At 44.8% G+C, this 15898-nt stretch overlaps 1 protein-coding gene across 1 annotated transcript in view; it reads right to left on the bottom strand.

Moving 5' to 3' along the window:
* Positions 1-970, bottom strand: part of CDS1 (CDP-diacylglycerol synthase 1) — a 79764-nt gene extending 78794 nt beyond the window's left edge. The window contains exon 1 of the mRNA XM_061420686.1: positions 375-970. Coding sequence (XP_061276670.1) covers positions 375-494 — 120 coding nt within the window. The 5' untranslated portion in view covers positions 495-970. The remainder of the gene's footprint in view (positions 1-374) is intronic.
* Between the last annotated feature and the right edge of the window lie 14928 nt (positions 971-15898).

Below are 15898 nucleotides of genomic sequence, written 5' to 3'. Positions count from 1 at the left end.
TTACTCCTAACTCTCCCGAGAAGAGGTGTGAGGCGCGGCTACTAGAGACGCTGCGAACTCTTAGGGTGGGAGGGACCATCCCGGTTCTAGCGTCGGCCCCAGACCCCGGGGAGGAGGGACTGGAATTGCAGAAAGTAAACTGGAGTCAAGTTGAATCCTGCAGCCATCCCGGGAGCGGCCGCGGTCACCCCGAGAAGCGCACCGTCGCTGGAGTCCGGCTCCCACTGAATTTAGCCGGGCCGGAGCGCGGCGCGGCCAGGAGCTTCACCTGACATTCCGCGGGGCCCCACCCTCGCTCCCCCCCTCCCAGGTGTCCCGGCCCCATCGGGACGCAGCCCGGGACGCGGGGGCTGCGCCTCTCGGGCTCCACTTACTTTGTCACTGGTGCTCTCGGTTTCGTGGTCGCCGCCGGCCGCCTCTCCCTCGCGGGGTGGCGACGCCGCCTCTCCCCCGGGGCCGGGGCCGCCGCCTCCCCGGTGCCTGAGTTCCCACATCTCCGGCTCCCGCGCAGCCGGGCCGGTCTCCTCCAGCGCCCCCGAAATCCGAGCTTGCGCGCGAGGTCTCGAAGTCTGGCCGAGCTGCGGCCACTCACACGCCTCCCCACCCCGCACCCCACCTGGAGGCGCCGCTGCCGCCGCCGCCGCGCCGGGTCACCCCCAAAACGGCATCAACGAGCGAGCGCTCGTGGCCGCCTCCAGCGAGCGCGGCGCCGGGGGCCGGCTCGGGGAGCCCGGCCCGAGCGGAGAAGGCGGGGCCGCGGCGGAGGGCGGCCGCTGGTTGCCAGGTGCGCGTCCCCACGCGGAGGCCCAGGTGGGAGAAGGAGAAAGGACCGGGAGGGCAGGAGCAAGCCTGACCTGCTTTAGCGCTCCGCCGGGGTGCCCGCCGCCCGGGCCCTGCCACTCCCCGCCCCGCCCCCCGGACTCAAGAGTCAGCCGCTCCAGGCCCCCTACACCTTTCTCCGGGTTCCTGCCTCCTGCAGCCAGGTCACGCGCCGCAGGCCCCACCCCGCCCCGCCCCTCTGCGCTGCACTGCGGTTCCCACAGCCCCGCCTCCCTCGCCGGGGTGACGTCATGGGTCCCGACCCGAGGCTCCGCCCCGGCCTCCTGCGAGCGCGCAGGTGGTGTGGCTCGGAGGCAAGGTGCGGGCTGGAGCGCGCGGGAGGAGCAGGGAGGTGGAGGAGGGTCGAGCTGCTCGCTCGAAAGTGAGGGCTGAGAACTTGTGGACTCGCCCCGGAGCCACTGGGAGGGCCGGAAGAACTCCTCGAAGGCCGCCAGGTCAGTATTGACCGCGCTCGGCCCCTACCCTTTCTCGGGGCTCTCCGCAGCTTGACACACCTCGGCGTTCAAACCTCAGAGGTTCGGGAGGTCCAGAAGCAGAAACCTGTGGGGCAGGATGAACCGGACGACTTGGAGGCATTCTGCCCGGTGTCATCACCTGCAAAAATGGGAGATGCGTTGGCCTTACTGGGCGTCCTGGGATGAGTTGGCCAGTTTCAACTACATGCCGGAACTGCTTCTCCAAGGACTTCGAGCATTGAAATCTCTCAAAAAATTCACTGCCTAGGGCCTGGAGAGGGAACCAGGACTCTGAGATGCCCCCAGGTGTGGTTGCCAACCAGCTAATCTCTAAGCAGTCATGGACCTTGAGCTGCTAAAGTTGGAACAGGAAGGGCACAAGATCCGCCTTAATTCCGTTCCAAATCCTGTTAGAAGGTGATTAGTTTTCTAGACACGTATGTACCACCTGGTCATTACTGACAAGCTGACACATGGGACGAGGGGTAGGGAGGAGACAGGCCATCACACAAACAGGACAGCGTTTAGTAGAACACACTTATAGAAATAAATCAACAATATAAATCTCTCAAGGTCATTACCGACCCATTGAAAACAAGTAATGTGGTTCTGAAAACTGAATAACAAGCAGAAATAAAAAGTCAAAGTAGGACGCACTGAAAACCAGGGCACAAAGACATTATTTTCCATCATCAAATAGATCTTTAAAGCTCTGAGTTCAGATTGGGTCGTCATATTTTCAAAGGGATAGAGAGGAAAATCAGTCTTCTGGGAAGAGCAAAAATGACAAAAGATATGAGAAAATAAGTCCTTTGAGTCACAGTTATGGCGTGGTTATCCTTAAAGAACGGACGACTATAGGGTGACTAGTTTAATCCATTGTTCTTCATTTCTTTGGAGAACCAGAGATGAAGCACTGCCTGATTCTCAGGAACATAAAGTTGAAGAGACTGATGAAGGCAGTGATGGAGTCTCCCATCGGAGGTCTTGTTTAGAAGCCTGAGTTCTAGCTCCACCAATGCCACTAATTGGGTGTGGCCTTGGATAAGTCATTAAGCCTCAGTGTCCCCAACTATAAAGTGGATAGTTGGGAGGATGGCCTTTTGTGGTCCTTTCCAGCTTACAAATGATTCTGCAACTAAAGCCTCTCTTCAATAGACGCCAGTCCTTCCTTGCTCCCGTGACTCAAGAATAGGGGACCTGATATGCACTCAAATGGTTTCCTCCTTCCCCTAATCAACCCAAGAGCAATTGAAAACATTTATTTATTTTTGGCTGTGCTGGGTCTTCGTTGCCATGCACAGGCTTTCTCTAGTTGCGGTGAGCAGAAGCTACTCTGTGGAGAACTGGCTTCTCATTGCGGTGGCTTCTTTTGTTGCAGCTTGTGGGTTCTAGAGCACAAGCTTAGTAGTTGCGGTGCTCAGGTTTAGTTGCCCTGCAGCATGCGGAATCTTTTCAGACCGGGGATCAAACCTATGTCCCCTGCATTGGCAGATGCATTCTTAACCACTGGACCGCCAGGGAAGTCCCTGCAAGGGCTCCTTTGACTTTGTTCTGCCTTTGCTGCGGGAGGGGGGAAAAAAAATGATGAGAAAGGCAGCGAGAAAAGTGCCAGGAGGGAACAATAGCGGACAGGAGCACATGCCAGAAGAAATAGTGGTCCCAGACCAGGAAATGTGGGCCCAGATATTTAGACTGCCAAAGGAAATGGCAACCCATTCCAGTGTTCTTGCCTGGAAAACCCCATGAACAGAGGAGCCTGGTGGGCTACAGTCCATGGGGTCGCAAAGAGTTGGGCATGACTGAACGATTGAGGACAGAGTAGGTTACTACTTTATCTCGCCCTTCCTTAAATTCTACTTCCTGTGTTTCAGCACAGATGGTCATTTCTTTCCGTCTTCAGTATACTTATTGCTACTCATTGAGAGCTTACATTGAACCGAGACAGCAGGAACGACTTTCTATTCATCCTCACAGCCCAATCCCTTGCAAGAGTGCTGGTCCCCACCCTCATGCAGTCAACTCTTTTGTGGAAGAAGGGAGTGAAGAAATGAATGAATAGCAGAGGTACAGCATAACCAGGGAAAGATATATAGTATTTGCATTTTTTAAATAAAAAGTCTGTATTAGCCTTAGAAAGGTATTCACATGTCTTTGTTTTTCACTTGATATGAAAAAGATTGATTTTAAAATGTATTAAAAGGGGGTTATAGTAATGACTAGTACATTTTATTTTAGGTGTATTATGGTATAGTCAACCACACGGGCCTTACTGAGCCCTATGGTGTCAGACTTCCTCAATGTCTTTACTTTTTCATTTTTATCTTTCATTTTCCTTCATTCAGGGAGCTTACCTTCTCAAAGTTTATTACACTTAATGTTCTATGGTACAAATTCTGGCATGTAAATGTTTCTAAGGTCTCACCTGTTGGTTTTACAAGAGTTTAATCTGCTAAAGGGCATTATGTAAACTCCGAGCACAGAGCCTAATCACAGGAGACACTAGGCCAATGTTTCCTGGTGGATTTATAGATTTTCTAGTATGTTGAAATGATTTATAACTTTGAGTGAGGCATTTGCTAGAGGGGGAAGAGAGAGTGCTAACTCTTTATATGATTTTTATTAGATTTTTTTTTTTACCTTCTCCTTTGCCCAAAAGATGAAGGGATCCCTTATCACCCTCTTCCCTGAGTACCCAGAATGTTCCCAGACTGGTAAACATTCCCCTCTTGTGTGGGAATTTGAGCTGCTTTCCACATCAGAGGCACAGAGGCGCCCGACTGGAATGTCCCCGGCTTGCCAGTGTAAGAAGAAATCCTCCTCAGCCAAGGTTTCTGGTTGCTTGGACACCCGCACCATAGCTTTTGTCGCTTGATCTGTCCGTCTTTCTCTGTTGCCCTCTGTCAATTCAGTCTGTAAATCAGAGGTAGTTTATTTATTTTTAGCTTTTTAGTTTTATATTGGAGTACGGCCAGTTAACAATGCTGCAACAGTTTTGAGTACACAGCAAAGCGACTCAGCCATACATATGCATGGATTAATAATCTATCAGTGAAGTGTTAGTTGATTAGTTGTATCCAACTCTTTGCAACCCCATGGACTGTAGCCCACCAGGCTCCTCTGTCCATGAGATTTCCCAGGCAAGAATACTGGAATGGGTTGCCATTCCCTTGTCCAGGGAATCTTCCTAACCCAGGGATTGAACCCAGGTCTCCAGCATTGCAGGCAGATTCTTTACCATCTGAGCCACCAATGAAAGTGAAAGTCACTTAGTCATGTCTGACTCCTTGCGGCCCCATGGACTCTATAGTCCATGGAATTCTCCAGGCCAGAATACTGTAGTGGGTAGCCATTCCATTCTCCAGGGGATCTTCCCAACCCAGGGATCAAACCCAGGTCTCCCACATTGCAGGCGGATTCTTTCTCAGCTGAGCCACCAGGGAAGCTCAAGAATAGTGTAGTGGGTAGACTCAGGAGTCAAACTAGGGTCTCCTGCATTGTAGGCAGATTCTTTTCCAGCTAAGCTACCAGGAAAGCCCCTCTGAGCCACCAGGGAAACTCCAAATACCTATCAGAGATAGAAATGTATGATTTCAGGCAACCAGAGAAACATTTTGTGGTAAATTATTGAAGGACAATTTATGTGTACATCCTTATTTTCAATGAAACTGCAAAGGAAAATAACAGTGTACCATCAATTACATCTGATTATCACAGGAACAAGTACAGCTGTATAGAAAGAAGCAAATTTTATGTATAGGCAACCCTAGTTTCGGGTCTTCCCTGATGGCTTAGCAATAAAGGATCTGCCTGCAATGCAGGAGCCAAAGGAGACACAGGTTTGATCCCTGGATCAGGAGGATCCCCTGGAGGAGGTCATAGCAGCCCACTTCCAGTATCCTTGCCTGGAGAATCCCATGGACAGAAGAGTCTGGTGGGCTACAGTCATCAGTCAGGTAACTTAATTCTGACGTGCCTCAGTGTCCTCATCTATAAAATGAAGATAATAAGGGTGATAATATTTTCCTCCCAGCATTCTTATGAAGATTAAACTGGTTAGTATACGTAAAGACATAGAACAGTGCTTGGTCCGAATGAAGCACTCTACAGGTGTTACCTATTATTGCCATTTATATGATTAAAAGCTGTGTTTCTTGAGGAAAGCAATATTCGGCTTTTAAACTCACTAAAGCTGCAACACCCCAGAGGACTTTGAAGAAAAAGGGATATGTTGGCCTTGCTTTGGTAAGGTGAGTACAAATTATGAAATGGGGTAGGGCAACTTTGCAAATAAGTGCAAGGAAATCATCAGTCTGTCAAATTAATTAATTTTTGTTACAGTAAGACTAATGAAATTGGCATTTCCTATTATTAACTGGAACCAATTTACTACCATGTAATTTGCATACGTATTATGACTGAAGAATTCCTTCCATTTCTAGTTTCTCCACTGAATCATAGTAACTGAGCAAAGTATATTTTGGTGCTTTAACTCCTTTGTAAAACAGGCAGTATATTCCTTCTATGACTTTGTAAATTACATTCTAAACAGTGGGTGTGTGTGTGCTTTTGATACAGCATGATCCAACTATTTTTTAATTGTTGAACATGGCTGGATTTGGGCTTCCCAGGTGGTGCTAGTGGTAAAGAACATGCCTGCCAATGCAGAAGACAAAAGAGAGGCTGGTTCAATCCCTAGGTGGAGAAGATTCCCTGGAGAAGGCAATGGTAACCCACTCCAGTATTCTTCCCTGGAGAATCCCATGGATAGAGGAGCCTGGTGGGCTACAGTCCATAGGGTTGCAAAGAGCATCACGACTGAAGAGACTTAGCATGCATAGTTGGATTTATATCCTTTTTGGAAATGGTCATTTAGAGAAGTGGAAGACATTGGTAACTGTCCTTAGAAAAGCTAAATCAATGATTTGCTGCAAATTGTATCAATTGTCTCTGCTCAATTAATTGCTGAAATCCAGAAGTATCAGTCAAGGTTCTTAGATGCAAGTCTGGCTGACTTAGGAAGACAAAGAATTTATTGAGGGATAATGAGGAGCTCACAGAACTCTTTGGAAAGCTGGAGGACCCAGAATAGAAAACTGGGAGGATTAAAGGATGCCAAGCAGCAGCCAGGACCATAGTCAAAGCCACACCAGCCACCTATGGCCAACATTGCTAGACCCCCTGGGGCAAACCAGCAGAGCCTGCACCATCGCTGTGGGGGCACTTGCCACTGGGTCCCATTGTTACCATAGCTGACCCTTTCCACTTGTGTTTTACTTACAAACTTTTGTTTATTTAAATTTTACAATAGGAATCATTTCCTAATAATATGCATTAATAGCCATAAGATCTCTTCGTGAAAAAAGACTAATCAGAGAAATAAAAGCTATGCAATTCCCGTTTGTTGCAAGCCATATCAAATACTGTATCTCCTTTAAGAAACTCTTGTAATTTACATTTTAACTGCTCTGAAATCATAGTGTGTCTTATAGTCAATAAGAATAATAAGTAATTAGAAAACATTGTTTTATATTTTAATCGGCCACAGTATTTTTCTTAGCAGTACATAAAATAATGGTGAATTTTTAAAATGATGGCTTAAGTGAGTCAATGAAGTACAACACTTTAAAGATTGACTCTTGTTGGTTAAGAAGATCACATATCTTGGATTTTTCCAGATCCTCCCAAATTGCATGCGTTTCTTTTTCAGTAAAGAGTATTTATCAAACATATAACCATGTATAATAATGGTTTTAATATTTTATTTTTATTGTATTTATTTATTTTTGGCTGGGCTGTGTGGCATGTGGGATCTTAGTTCCTGGAGCAGGGATCACACCTGTGCCACCTGCATTAGAAGCATGGGTTCATAACCACTGGACCACCAGAGAAGTCCCCTGATAATGGTTTTAAACATCTAACAAATATTTTCCATGTCTTTATGTTCTCATAGCAAAAAACAAAAAGATACATTTTGCTAGACTTTATAATTTTTGGTTTAGAAAATATCATCAGCAAGCATGTTTCAGAATTATTTCATTCAGTTCAGTTCAGTCACTTGGTCATGCCTCACTCTTTGCGACCCCATGGACTGCAGTATGCCAGGCTTCCCTGTCCATCACCAACTCCTGGAGCTTACTCAAATTCATGTCCATCGAGTCATGAGTCATGAGTCATGATGCCACCAGAGCATCTATTTTATTCCAGCATATTACAAAAGACTTCTAAAATTAGATGTGTTTTTAGTACCACCTACTGTCTGTCTACTGGTTCCAAATCAGGAAAGGAGTACATCAAGGCTGTGTTTTGTCACCCTGCTTATTTAACTAATATGCAGAGTACATCATGTGAAATGCCGGGCTAGATGAAGCACAAGCTGGAATCAAGATTGCCAGGAGAAATATCAGTAACCTCAGATATGCAGATGACACCACCCTTATGGCAGAAAGCAAAGAGGAACTGATGAGTCTCTTGATGAAAGTGAAAGAGGAGAATGAAAAAGTTGGCTTAAAGCTCAACATCAGAAAACTAAAATCATGGCATTTGGGCCCATGACTTCATGGCAAATAGATGGGAAACAATGGAAACAGTGAGAGATTTTAGTTCTTTGGGCTCCAAAATCACTGCAGGTGGTGATTGTAGCCATGAAATTAAAAGATACTTGTTCCTTGGAAGAAAACCTATGACCAATCTAGACAACATATTAAAAAGCAGAGACATTACTTTGTCAACAAAGGTCCATCTAGTCAAAGCTATGGTTTTTCCAATAGTCATGTGTGGATGTGAGAGTTAGACTATAAAGAAAGCTGAGTGCCAAAGAACTGATGCTTTTGAACCAGTCCATCCTAAAGGAAATCAGTCCTGGGTGTTCATTGGAAGGACTGATGTTGAAGCTGAAACTCCAATACTTTGGCCACCTTATGCGAAGAACTGACTCATTTGAAAAGACCCTGATGCTGGGGAAGATTGAAAGCAGGAGGAGAAGGGGACAACAGAGGATGAGGTGGTTGGATGGCATCACCAACTCGATGGACATGAGTTTGAGTAAGCTCTGGAAGTTGGTGATGGACAGGGAAGCTTGGCGTGCTACAGTCCATGGGGTTGCAAAGAGCTGGACAAGACTGAGCGACTGAACTCAGCTGAACTGTCTGTTGACCCTCTTTTCTCACATTTTGATTTACAAAAAATATTTTTATCATATATTAAGAGATTTAATTGATTTGCTTCCCAAATTAATAGCCTAAATTATTATGGAAATTAAATCAGTCTCATCCATCCTCTTAACAACAATAATTAATGCCTTGATCATTTAGTATCATTTTCTGTATTTAACTGGGGTGGGTTGATGTATGGGAGTAGGAAGGGGCTGTGGCCTTCACTGTGCCCTCCAGGCAGTTGAGAACAGCCTAGAGTAGGAAATTGATTAGAGTATCTTTGGGTGCACCAGAAGAGGGTGTTAACTTAATATGCTTAAGAAGGACCTGTGTTTCTGCTTTTCTCAATAAACCTGGCTTCAGCAACACACCACTCAGATTACTGTACTGCGTTGTTTAGGGAACAAATGCCAAAATGCCTTACTAACTGATTCCGCCAAGATATTTCCAGTCTCTTTGAGGAGGAGTTAGTGGTGCAATGAAAACATTTTATGCAAGGACACTGAGATTTTTATAAGGAAAGACTTTCAATTACCTTACTTGCCAAGCAAATTTAGACAGCCTGGTCATTTGGCACACTTGTCAGGAGAATGAATGAATAGTATCACTCTGTGTAAATATGGATTAAATAAATTATTGAAAACTATACAATCATTAACATACATTAGCAAAGAGGTTTATATGTGTTTCAAAACACCAAGAAAAGTAATATACCAATGTCAGGAAAAACTGACAAATCTTCAGAAATGAGCAAGTCTCTGGCTGTCCTTGTAATAGGTATTTGGTGTTACCTAGTGGTCCTGCTGAGGATTATCTGATACTAAACAGGGATGTACCTTGGACTGTTGTCTTAGGTCAGGCCGCCATGGCAAAAAGTACCACATAGAGAGGGTGACTTACAGACAAGAGAAATTTACTTCTAGCAGTTTTGGAGGCTGGAAGTCCAAGATAGGGTGCCAGCATGGTCAAGTTCTTGTGAGCACCCTCTTTCATGCTGTAGACTGCTGACGTCTCCTTGTATCCTCACACAGGAAAGAGTAGAGAGAAAAAACCAGCCCTAGCATGACTCTTACAAGGTCACTAATCCAATTCATAAGGGCTCCACCCTCCTGACAACATCTCATTCTAATTACCTCCCAAAGGCCTCACTTCCTAATACCATCACACTGAGGGTAGAGGTTCAGTATATGAATTTGTGTGTTGAAGGGACACACAGTCATTCAGTCTATAGAAACTGTCTTTGATCCAATTAAGCTATTTTACAACTCTGTAGGGATGAAAGTTAATTCATGGAAAACTAATAACCATACCCATGGTTCTTGTTCATGGCAATCTAAGTGAATTTTGTTTGATAGAGTAGTCCAACTCTAACTGATGTCTGGTGGCTAGACGCTTAGGGAAGTCAAGTGATGTAGTTCCAGTCCGAACCCAAGGGCTTGAGAACCTGGCGAGTCAGTGGTGTAAATCCCCATCTAAGTAGGAAGGCCCAAGCACTAGGGGTGTGGATGACCAAGGGCAGGAGATGGCTGTCCTAGCTCAAGCAAGGGAACAAACTCATTCATCCTCCACTATTTTTCCTATTGGATGGTGCCTACCCACACCGATGAGGGCAATCTTCTTTACAGATTGAAATGCCAATCTCTTCTGGAAACACCCTCACAGACACATTGAGAAATAATGTTTACCAGCTGTCTGGGCATTCCTTAGCCCAGTTAAGTTGCCACTTAAAATTAACCATCACAGTGGTACAGCCAGGACCCGACCAAGGTCTCACTCTTAATGGAAAAGTTTGTTAGGACTACTGTTTTCTCCTGCGGTCCATCTTCAGCTACCTGCTACTCAGGTAGTCTCCTTAGCCTTCCCTTGTAGCATCTTTACCTCCGCATCATCACCGTCTTGATCCCTTCACCTCTCTTTCTTTTTATGCAGTACAATTTAGCTGTGTCTCAGTTGTCTCAGTGGTATTTCCTACTCCCACTGTTTAAAATATGAAAATCCTTTATCCTGAAGATGACAAGCAAAAGATGCTCCAATTATCAACTGATATTCATCCTCCTAGGAAAGGTGGGTTGGAAGTGTGTGTATGAGGCAGGAGGGTAATTTTAAATAATAACTAATTTTGGTTTTCTATCAGATATGTATTTGGAAATTCATTTTGAAATGTGGGTTCGATCCCTGGTCAGGGAACTAAGATTCCCACATTCCTTGGGACAACTAAGCCTGCATGCTCTAGAGCCTATTTGCCACAACTAAGACCGAACAGAGGCAAATAAACTAAGTAATTTTAAAAAGAAATAAAACTGGTTTTGTTTTTCAAGGATTTTTACTTCTCCTTTCCTGGTTTTTGGTAGGTTGCTCAGTGCTGTGGTGATTGACTGGATATGAAGGATGATAGAAACGGATGTGTCAAGGATGACAAGGTTTTAACAGTGCAGATGACAAGAGAATGGTTGTCTTTGCAAAAGCAGGGAGATTGGGAAAAGCAACTACTTCCTCCATAACCCTAATGGATATTAGTAGTAGGTGGGAAATGAGAATTTTATTATGGACATGTACATTTTGAGATGATAGTAATACTCTGAAGTGAAACATTAAGATAGTAGAAGTTGCATATGAGTGTGGTATAAGTAGAAGATCAAAGATTGAAGGTAAAAGACAGAAATTGCCAGCAGGGAGGTGGGGGCTAGAGCAGAGAAACTGCAAAGATTCTCTCACAGAATAGGTACAAAAGGTGATTGAGGAAGGCAGGGCAAACGGAAAGAATCCAGAAACATCTAGCAAAGAAAGGACGGAGAGGTAAGAAGAGAATCAGAATGGTACAGCATTCCAAAAGTCAAACAAGGAAAGCATTCAACAAAACAGTATTGAACATTATGAGCTTTTAATAATAGCATGCATTATTTCAGTTGAAATTCTCACTAATTGTATGATTGACTTACTGTTATTAGACCTCTTCTCATTAATGAAGAAACTAAGGAAGCTCACATAATTTGTCTGAAGTCATAGCACTGGTGGTCAAATCAAGACCAGGAGGACCCTAAAAATCCAAGTTCTTACACACTACTGTACAGAATGCATTGAGAATCCAGGGTTTTTATGCAACTGTTTAATCCTCATTGTGTACCAGGCTATTATGTGTCTTTTATATACTTACTGAATTCTCCACACTCTTCAGCTCTACTGTCTCCAAATAAAATATAGAGAAGTGTCATGTAACTTATCAAAAACCTCATGGTTGGTAAGTAATGGAGTTAGGATATGAAATCTGTCAGTCTATTCCCAAGTTTATATAAAAAAAGGTTAAGCAGGATGGGGGAGCCATTATTCCATTTCAGCAGTTAAGGAAAATCAACTCCTTTGTCACTTTGCAATATATTTCATGGGATGAAATTTTGAAACCACTGTCTTAGCCTATCCAGTCTCTTTTGCATGGTATCCACCTTGCAGGCTCAGCCTCTCAGAAATCCTAACATCTTACCCATTCCATGGGCTGCTGCTGCTTTTTCTCCTTTTTGTTCTCAGTCATTGCAGGGAACTTGAAGTTCCTGAAGAGCCCAATAGTTTCAGTTGAGTCAGATTTTAGTTGCAATTATAAAACAGCTGACTGTTCTAATGTTGTAAAAATGTTCATCGCATAGGTATTATTTACTTTTTTAAAAAAAATCTCCATTTCTTTTCTTTCTGATCAAAACCAGGACAAATATTAAATAAAATTTTTCCACCACCTCTTAAGCTAGTGTTTCCTCTTCACTCCCATGAATGGATAGGGTAGCAGTGGTTCAAGTGAAATTTTATGTACTTATTACGAGCGGAAGGGGGGTGTGTGTGTGTGCTCATGCATGCATGTGCTCAGTTGCGTCTGACCCTTTGCAGGCCCATGGACTATAGCCACCAGGCTCCTCTGTCCATGGAATTTTCCAGGCAGGAATACTGGAGTGGGTTGCCAGGTTCTACTCCAAGGAATCTTCCCAACCCAGGGATTGAACCCATGTCTCTTATGTCTCCTGTAATGGCAGGCAGATTCTTTACTACTAGTGCCACAAAAGTAGGGTGGCCAGATTTAACAAATGAACATACAGGATGCTCATTTGAATTTGAATTCCAGGTAAACAACAAATTAAAAAAATTTTGTGTAACATACTGAAAGGATATATTCACTGCATATCTGAAACTGAAATTTAACTAGGCATCCTATATTTTATCTGGCAATTGTACCAGACTATGAATTCAGATCATCTTTTTTGGACTTGGAAATTCAAATTAAATCATCCCAGTAACTCATAGTATGAAATGAGAAATGTGCAAAATGCTGCATCTGAGAGTCTGTTCCATTTGAACTCACCTGGAGGTATTTATAAACCATACTTCCTGAGTACTCAGAGGCTGTGGGCAAGGACGCCCACATTCCTTAGACAATGGCGCAAGGAGACGTAGCTAACACAGAATGAAATTTTGTTTGTGGTATAATTTGAATCTGAGTGACTTTCAGCTCTCTGGTTTCACAGCAAATTTGAGCATTCACTGGCTCAATCTATTTAACTGAAAATTAGAGTCAATTCTGCAATTTTCAAATTTCTTTAAATCAAGTGAAAACTATTTGTAGTTCCTCCAGAGCATCTCCTTTTTAGTCTTAAGCATCTGGTTTAAGTTTGAGGTATCCTAAATTTTCTACTGCATTATCCACTTTCTCACTTCCTGTATACTATACTAACTTCATGTGTGGGTGCTAAGGTGCTTCCGTTGTGTCCAACTCTGTGCGAGCCTATGGACTGTAGCCCACCAGGCTCCACTGTCCGTGGGATTCTTGAGGCAAGAATAAATACTGGATTGGGGGTTGCCATGCCCTCCTCCGGAGAATCTCCCTGACCCAGGGATTGACCCACATCTCTTATGTTTCCTGCACTGACAGGTGGGCTCTTCACCACTAGTGCCACCTGGGAAGCCCATATTAACATCAGACCATTTAAATTATCTATAAAACAATATCCAACCAGAAAGAAATGTGATTACAGAGGATCAGCCAAGATGGCAGCATAGAAAGACACTGAGTGAACCTCTTCTCATGGGCAAACAGAAATTGCGACTATTCACAGCAATGAAAAAGACTGGAACCTGCCAGAAAAGACTTTTACAGCTGAAGATAAAAAGAAGGAACCACAACAAGATAGGTGGGATGAGTTGAGGTATAGTCAAGCCCTACACCTCCAGGTGGGTGATCTACATACAGGAGAATAATTACAGCTGCAGAGATTCTCTCCAAGGAGTGAGGGGTCTAACCCCATATTGGGTTCTGTGGCCTGAGGGTCCTGTGCCAAGATGAGACCCAGAATGTTTGGCTTTGAAGGCCAGCAGGACTTGCTTTTGGGAGACCCAGAGGGCTGTGGGACATAGAAACACCATTTTATTTTGGGGGGAAGTTTTTTTCTTATAATTTATTTTTAATTGGAAGATAATTGCTTTACAATATTGAATTGGTTTCTGCCATGTGTCAACATGAATCAGCCATAGGTATAGGTATGACCCCTCCTTCTTGTAGCTTCCTCCCGCCTCCCACCCCCTCCCACCCTTCTAGGTTGGCACAGAGCATTGGGTTTGACCTCCCTGCGTCATACAGCGAATTCCCACTGGCTATATATTTCACATATGGTAGTGTATATGTTTCCATGCTAGTCTCTCCATGTGTCCCACCCTCTCCTACCCACGCTGTGTCCACGGTCTGTTCTCTATGTCTGCATCTCCATTGTTGCCCTGCAAATGGGTTCATCAGCACCATCCTTCTAGATTTCATTTGTTGTTATTGTTCAGTTGCTAGGTTGTGTCTTGACCCTTTGCGACCCCATGGACTGCAGCACACCAGGCTTCCTTGTCCTTCACTATCTCCCAGAGTTTGCTCAAACCCATGTCCATTGAGTTGGAGATGCCATCCAATCATTTCATCCTCGATTGCCCCCTTCTCCTCCTCCCCTCAGTCTTTACCAGCATCAGGGTCTTATCCCATGGAGTCAGCTCTTCACATCAGGTGGCCAAAGTATTCGATTCCAAATATGTGCATTGATACATAATATTTGAGAAACACCTCTCTTTAAAGGGCACAAAATCTCACATGTTCTGGGGTCCAGGGCAGAAGTAGTAATTTGAAAAGAACCTGGGTCAGACTTACCAGATACTTTTGACGAGTCTCCAAGAGAAGCAAGAGGCAACTGGAGCTCACTCTGGGGACACGGACACTGGAAGAAGCCATTATTGAGAGTTTGTTCTCCCATATGGACACTGGGGCTGGTCAACACCATTCTGGAATCCTCCCTTTAGCTTACTGATCTTGGGACCCAGCTCAACTCCACACCCAGTACTGGAATACCTCAGGCCAAGCAACTAATAAGCAACTCACAGCCCTGCCCAGAAGAGAGACTGCCTTAAAACTCCCTGAGCCCACAGCTTCCCACAGACACAGCTGTGCCAACCAGAGGGTCCAGGACCTGAACCACACACTGGTATGCAGGCCCTAGACTCGGGACCCCCAGGGCCCTGCAGCTAGAGACCCTGCAACCCAGTTCTATCCACAAGTGGGCAGGCATCAGCCCCCAAATACCAAGCACCAACTACCATAAAGCCTGTCCTCACCTTCCGGACAGCCTAATCCACCAGCAGGCAGACACCAGCACCAAGACAACAGCCCCACAGCCTGCAGACCCAGCTCATCAATCAGCAGGCCAACATTACCAAATGATATAATCAAGGGATCAATGCAAGAAAAAGATAGAACAATTATAAATACAAATGCATCTGTAGAATCACCTAAATGCATAAGCAAATACTAATAGACATAAAGGAGAAATTGACAATAACACAATAATAGTAGGGGACCTTAATGCCCTACAGAGACATTACTTTGCCAACAAAGGTCCATCTAGTCAAGGCTATGGTTTTTCCTGTGGTCATGTATGGATGTGAGAGTTGGACTGTGAAGAAAGCTGAGTGCTGAAGAATTGATGCTTTTGAACTGTGATGTTGGAGAAGACTCTTGAGAGTCCCTTGGACTGCAAGGAGATCCAACCAGTCCATCCTGAAGGAGATCAGCCCTGGGATTTCTTTGGAAGGAATGATGCTAAAGCTGAAACTCCAGTACTTTGGCCACCTCATGCGAAGAGTTGACTCATTGGAAAAGACTCTGATGCTGGGAGGGATTGGGGGCAGGAGGAAAAGGGGACGACAGAGGATGAGATGGCTGGATGGCATCACCGACTTGATGGACGTGAGTCTGGGTGAACTCCGGGAGTTGGTGATGGACAGGGAGGCCTGGCGTGCTGTGATTCATGGGGTCGCAAAGAGTCGGGCACGACTGAGCGACTGAACTGAACTGAACTAATACCCTACTACATGGATGAACAAATCATCCAGACAGAAAGTCAGTAAGGAAGCACTGGCCTTAAATGACACAGGCCAAATGGA

Source organism: Bos javanicus, chromosome 6, assembly GCF_032452875.1.
Source record: "Bos javanicus breed banteng chromosome 6, ARS-OSU_banteng_1.0, whole genome shotgun sequence".
Classification (NCBI taxonomy): Eukaryota; Metazoa; Chordata; class Mammalia; order Artiodactyla; family Bovidae; genus Bos; species Bos javanicus.
The sequence above is the reverse complement of the archived record's forward strand: the minus strand, read 5'-3'. Positions and strand labels throughout refer to the sequence as shown.